This window comes from Cucurbita pepo, chromosome LG12 (assembly GCF_002806865.2).
Source record: "Cucurbita pepo subsp. pepo cultivar mu-cu-16 chromosome LG12, ASM280686v2, whole genome shotgun sequence".
Lineage (NCBI taxonomy): Eukaryota > Viridiplantae > Streptophyta > Magnoliopsida > Cucurbitales > Cucurbitaceae > Cucurbita > Cucurbita pepo.
In genome coordinates this window covers 8,435,564-8,441,746 of record NC_036649.1, presented here as the reverse complement: position 1 = coordinate 8,441,746, position 6,183 = coordinate 8,435,564, and the positions used below count along the sequence as shown (strand labels likewise).

The following is a 6,183-nucleotide window of genomic DNA, read 5'->3' as shown; positions in this document are numbered from 1 at the left end:
TTGGTTAGGTGAGCAAGATGCAAAATACGCCCTGCGCATGATAAGAAATCATTTTCTCATTACTCTAACGTGCGCTTTTTCGAATTAATATCTTCGACTGTGTAAACAACACGTGACCCACCAAATCAATCATTCGGCTCCGGCCCGGCCCGGCCCGGCCCACATTTCCCAGGATTTTGTGTGGGCCGGTCTTTGAAATGTCCAGTGGCCCAATCATTTATGGCCCACACAAACTGAAATTTTGGATTGGATGGCTCTAATTATTTTGTGATAGTTTTTTATTTTAAATATTTAATCATAAAATGCATTTTGTCCGGTCGTAGTTCTCAATCATTTCGTAGCAATAGGCATGACTGAACCATATACGATGAATAGTGAATAAATAGAGAATAACGTTACAGTACATCGCTTGATTTTGGACCATCATTGCAAAATTCCACTCACAATTAATTCCAACCAATAGCCGATTAGAAGATGAATAACTCTTATATTGAATTTGAAATTCACTCTTAAATTTCAACCCACCCTACCATTCTAACCAATGGCAGGTTAGAAGGTGAATAAATATCGAACTTTGAATCTATGATGATCACTCTTAAAATTTTAGTGTGGTCTTAAATTTTAGTGTGGAATTAGGTCGATCATCACTAATCCAAAAAATCGATTTTAACATCAAACATAAAGCAAGCAAGGTTTGAAAGAAACATAAGAGGGTTTCAAACGGTTTTTGTATTCCACTATCTGAATATTACATGTCTTTAAATACTCCAAAAAATAATTCAAACATAATACAGTTCAATTACAAATTATCAATAAACAAAAGTTATTAAATACAAATTGAAAAAATTGATAATGACATAAATAGTTTTAGTTAGTTCAATTACCAAAGACCAGAAGTCTTCCCATGTTACTCATCATTTTCTTGGTTTGATACTTAAATCTTATTTATTGTAATTGTTGACTGGAGTCCACATAAATTATTGACACTCTCTCCTTTCTTCGATGCGTTTTTTTTTTCCAGAGATGCAATAGGTAAAATGATGAGTCGTTGGATTTGTATAGTTTGAATTGGATAGTTCGGTCTAACCGTCTAAATAATAATTAAATAATTAAAGCATGTTATTATTTTTATATAAAATATTTAAATACATTAATAATAATAATAATAAAAGTATGGACCATAGCTCAAAATAGTTGAGCTTGAGGGAAAAAATGTGGAAAAAGGAAACTCCTTTTTCATTTATAGAGAAAAAGTAATATAAAATTTTAAAAGAATAAATAATAATAATAATACTTAGAAATAAAATCAACGGCCAGGATGGAAAGTTGAACGCTGGTTGATTCCTCGCGAGTAGACGAGGCAGAGTTGCAGAAACTCACTCTCCTTCGCTCCTGTCCTTCTCCAACATTCCGTCTCCATCGCATTACCTTCCATTATCGGTGCTTAGATCTCGATCATTCTGACCTAAAAAAACTGCCTGCATTCTTCCTTTCTTCGTCTCCATTTCATGTTTTTTTCTCCTCGTTTCTTCAGCACAGCGAGCGAAATCAGAGAAATGTAAGTTCGGATTCTCGAACTCGGTTTTTTAACAATGTTTCTCAATCTTTTTCTGTCTGTGTATTGCGAAATTTTGATTTCTGATGACTTTTCTCTTCCCGTCCTGAGATTTTGATTTACATAAAGTGGATAGATTAGGCTATATTCAATGTATATTCTGATGTAACTGGATATTATTTTGATTCGTGAATTTTGATAGCATTGGTTGAGGAGAAATGACATTATAGTATGAACTAACTAATGATCCTCTTGTTTATTTGATGAATACTGTTGCGTTTAGTCTAAGAGCTGTGGTGTTTTTCAGAAACAAAATTGATGGTTGATTTTTGCTTGGCACAGAACACTTGATCAATTTCAGGTTGGAAAATTTATTTCTTTCAGTTAGATGCATTTGTAGTTATAGATGGCAACTTTCCTGTCTTCACTCATTCAGCCATTCTGTGGATATAATCGTGGAGGTACTGAATCATTCAAACTGGCTGTAAATGATTACCATACATATGGACAGAAGATGAATTATCAGTCTGGAAAATTGGATGAGGCTAGAATGCAAGCTCATGGAGAAAGTAAAGTAGGTTTTACAAAATCTTTGCACCGGAACGTTTGTAGAGCATATGCTCCATCTGGAATTTCGGTTGGGAAAAGTGGACAGAAATTCGGTACTGGTGGTAAAACTGAGGAAGACAGAAAGGTTGCAACTTATTTGTTTAGGACAGAGTTTGGGGATTTGGTTTACGCTTTTGTTGGAAAGAGAGGGTCTGGTTTTATGGTCAATATTGAAATTTCGTCCTTGAAACTAGCGAGCATTGATGAAACACTGCTGCTTAGTTGGGGGGTTTATAGATCTAATTCAGCTATTGTAACTCCCAACTTTCAGAGTATACTCCCAGAAGAGACAATTGGAGCAACGGAAGCCCCTTTTGTAAGAACTTCTGAAGGGAAATTTGCTGTTGAATTGGAGTTTGATGCTAAGCACGATCCTTTCTACCTTTCTTTTCTGTTGAAATATCCAGTGGGTGTTGATTCAGGCAGCTCTGAAATTAAAAGTCATAGGAAGACTAGCTTTTCTGTACCTGTTGGGTTTGGTCGAGGTTATCCAAGTCCGCTCGGTCTTTCCATTTCAGGTGATGGTTCCATAAATTTTTCCATTTTCTCAAGCACTGCAGAAAGTGTAGTTTTATGTCTGTACAATGACAGCACATCGGAAAAACCTGTATTAGAGTTAGATTTAGATCCGTACATTAACCGATCGGGCAATATTTGGCATGCCTCATTTGAAGGTGCTTCAAACTTTGTGAGCTATGGTTATCGATGCAGGGGGTCCAAGTTTCATGAAAATCAAGATGAAGCTGAGGTAAGTCGGATTCTTGTGGATCCATATGCTAAGATCCTTACAGCATCTATTCCTAAAACTCGTGGTCAGGGACTTGGATTGCCTTCAAAATTTCTTGGCCAGATATGCAATGTTCCCGCATTTTCCTGGGATGGGGAAGTTCGTCCTAACCTGCCAATGGAGAAACTGTTCATTTATCGATTGAATGTGAAACATTTTACTGTCGACAAATCAAGTCAGCTTCCAATAGATATTGCTGGTACATTTTCTGGTTTGACCCAGAAGTTGTTGCATTTTAAGAAGTTGGGAGTGAATGCGGTTCTACTAGAGCCAATCTTTCCATTTGATGAGAAAGACGGACCATATTTTCCTTTTCACTTCTTCTCACCAACAAACATTTATGTTCCTTCTGGGGCTTCCATTTCATCTCTCAACTCCGTGAAGGAGATGGTCAAAGTACTGCACGCCAATGGTGTAGAGGTCATCTTGGAAGTTGTTTTTACTCACACTGCCATGGATGGAGCATTGCAAGGGATTGATGACTCATGTTACTATTTTGTGAATAGAGTCACGAATTCGGAAGGAAAAAGTGCTCTGAACTGCAATCATCCCATAGTGCAGCAATTACTTTTGGATAGTCTTCGATATTGGGTGACCGAGTTTCATATAGATGGTTTTTGTTTCATAAATGCTTCATCTTTGCTGCAAGGACATCACGGTGAATTGTTGTCTCGACCTCCTTTCGCAGAAGCAATTGCTTTTGATCCACTTCTATCAAAAACTAAAATAATCGCTGACTTCTGGGATCCACAGGAGTCAGTACCAAAGGAAATTCGTTTCCCTCATTGGAAGAGATGGGCAGAGCTGAATTCAAAATTCAGTAATGATATAAAGGAATTTTTCAGGGGAGAAGGTCTTGTGAGAAGCCTTGCAACCCGGCTTTGTGGGAGTGGAGATGTATTCTCAGATGGGCGTGGCCCTGCATTCTCTTTCAACTTCATTGCTAGAAACGTTGGCCTTCCTCTCGTCGACCTTGTGAGTTTTAGCAGCAGCAAGTTAGCTTCAGAGTTAAGTTGGAATTGTGGGGAAGAAGGACCGACAAGTAACATTGAAGTTCTAGAAAAACGACTCAAACAGATTCGTAATTTTATATTTGTGTTGTTTGTTTCACTTGGTGTCCCTGTTCTTAACATGGGAGATGAGTGCGGCCAATCTTCAGGGGGATCTGTGGCATTCAAAGACAGGAAGTCATTCAATTGGGATTCACTAAAGACCGATTTCGGCACTCAAACCACACAGTTCATCACATTTTTGAGTTCATTTAGATCAAGGCGTTTTGACCTTTTCCAGAGCAGAAACTTTCTTAAGGTCGAAAACATAGACTGGTTTGATAATAACCAATCACCACCAGATTGGGAAGATCCTTCTTGCAAATTCCTGGCTGTGATGCTGAGAGCTGATAAAGAGGAAAGTGGATCAATCACTGAGAATCCCAAGCCTCAAAGCGATATATTCATGGCCTTCAATGCATCTGACCAATCTGTAAGTGTTGCTTTACCTGAACCATCAGAAGGTACAACCTGGTTTAGGCTGGTCGACACAGCTTTATCGTTTCCCGGGTTTTTCTCATCTGATGGCGAGCCAGTGCCAACGACGTCACCTATTACTTATGAAATGCAGGCTCACAGTTGTACCCTTTTTGAGGCTAAAAGTTTTAATGATTGAGATTCTGAACACGTTGTAACTATAATAGCGAATCCCCAGCCAGGTACAATAATGAGACATAAAACTGCAAGTGTAGCCAAATAAGGATTGTTCATAAAGCAATTCCCAGTATCCGAATATATATATATATAAGTTCATTAGTTTCTTCCATCAAAAGTATTCTTTCATTAGTCAGACATTTGTTTGCAACAGAGGGGAAGCTGTAGCACATTGTCTTTTGAACTTAACTATACCCTATAATTGTCTGCATAGTCAGTATAATGCACCATAGGATTAACTCTAGGAGGAGACCGAGGCTGAAAGTGACGATAAGCAGGCGGGGGATGTGGCTGCAAGTAGTAACCATGAGGTGTGAGCCTATGGCCAGGAACTGATTGCTGATATGGCCACATAGGTCCGTATCCAAGTCGAGGCAAGCTCCGAGGATACGAATATGCATGAACATTAGAAGATATAGCAGGCGACAAGCTCCAGGGATATGAACACCCATTAACATCAGAAGACATAGTAGGCAAGCTCTGAAACCCCCGATCGTGCTCCTTCATGCCCGTTGCCAAATGCCAATCAAAGCGTGTTTCATTCTCAATGATACTATCAGATCCAATGCCATCATGTTCGATGTTCGAACCACTCCTCGAACGCCCAGTGGTTTTCTCACTGCAGTTGGATTCCTGTTGAAAGAACCAGAGTTTGGCTTCTTTCCCCATAGCTTTTATTTTTTGTAGGAGTGCAACAGGGTCAATGTCACCTGCTACTGTAACCAGCCCTTCATCTTGGTTTATAGTAACAGATTCCACTCCTACCATCAAGGGTAAATGAAAGGTATATTGTGGTGAAAGAGATGAAGATTGAAATGTTTCTTAGAACATACCATTTGATTTGAGGAGCTTTCTCTCCAGTTTTAGAGGGCACTTTTGACAGCAGTTGATATCCATTTTTATGGTACAAATCTGCAGAAGAAGTTGGAGAAGAAATATAAAGAGAAGAATGAAGGAAAAGAGAAGTGAAAAGTGCTTACTTGAGAAGATGCTGCATGATCGTCCGCCATTGGAACTGATTAAGCTCCAAATAACCCTTCCCAAAGACAAGATTACTGAGCAAAAAGAGAGAGGAAGAGAGATTTTGTATGGAAAGTTGTAATGTGCTTTTTTTTCGTGCATGCCATATTCAATGTAGGCAGGGGGGAATTTATGGAAAGAAATTTATCTTAGACAATTAAGTGATTGTTTCTATAAGTGATTGTTTCTAACAATAAAGGATCGATGGAGGATCAGGTGTTGGAATAGATAAGGGTTAGGGATGCCTTTTTCTCGAGACTTGAAGCCAAGAGTCGATCTAACATACAGAATAAGAGTATATCATCTTTGTTGATCAAATGTTCATACTCTAAGATTTTTTGTTTTGAAGTGTTTGTTTTTTTAAAAAGTATTTCTTTTTGTTACAAAGTTACCATTTTTTCACCCGTAGATAAAATATTTTTATTCTTCGAGTTTCGTAATAAACACTTTCTCACCCACATCACCGAGACCAAAACCCTACCATCAGTTTGGCAAAAATCTTGAGAGCA

The 6,183-nt window shown here is 38.3% G+C and overlaps 2 protein-coding genes across 4 annotated transcripts; one reads left to right on the top strand and one right to left on the bottom strand.

The window, feature by feature from the left end:
* Positions 1–1,325: 1,325 nt before the first annotated feature.
* On the top strand, positions 1,326–4,756 carry LOC111807022 (isoamylase 2, chloroplastic). 2 transcript variants are annotated; one of them, XM_023692587.1, is made up of 2 exons: positions 1,326–1,558; positions 1,898–4,756. In XM_023692587.1, exon 2 carries the CDS (start codon positions 1,962–1,964, stop codon positions 4,614–4,616), a length of 2,655 nt encoding a protein of 884 aa, XP_023548355.1. In that variant the 5' UTR covers positions 1,326–1,558; positions 1,898–1,961; the 3' UTR covers positions 4,617–4,756. The 2 variants fall into 2 exon arrangements, with proteins under 2 accessions (XP_023548355.1, XP_023548356.1); XM_023692588.1 differs by having other exon boundaries at positions 1,863–4,756.
* Positions 4,757–4,818: 62 nt separating this feature from the next.
* On the bottom strand, positions 4,819–5,998 carry LOC111807023 (heavy metal-associated isoprenylated plant protein 42-like). 2 transcript variants are annotated; one of them, XM_023692590.1, is made up of 3 exons: positions 5,635–5,998; positions 5,488–5,566; positions 4,819–5,415 (listed from the first exon to the last, which is right to left on the bottom strand). In XM_023692590.1, exons 1-3 carry the CDS (start codon positions 5,662–5,664, stop codon positions 4,844–4,846), a joined length of 681 nt encoding a protein of 226 aa, XP_023548358.1. In that variant the 5' UTR covers positions 5,665–5,998; the 3' UTR covers positions 4,819–4,843. The 2 variants fall into 2 exon arrangements, with proteins under 2 accessions (XP_023548358.1, XP_023548357.1); XM_023692589.1 differs by having other exon boundaries at positions 5,488–5,996.
* Positions 5,999–6,183: the final 185 nt, after the last annotated feature.

Excerpts from the sequence above, each read along its gene's own strand:
- LOC111807022 (XM_023692587.1), top strand. The coding sequence starts at position 1,962 with ATGGCAACTTTCCTGTCTTCACTCATTCAGCCATTCTGTGGATATAAT.
- LOC111807023 (XM_023692589.1), bottom strand. The coding sequence starts at position 5,776 with ATGCACGAAAAAAAAGCACATTACAACTTTCCATACAAAATCTCTCTT. Across the intron at positions 5,416-5,487 it reads AAAGCTCCTCAAATCAAATG|GAGTGGAATCTGTTACTATA; the intron begins GTATGTTCTAAG and ends CCTTGATGGTAG.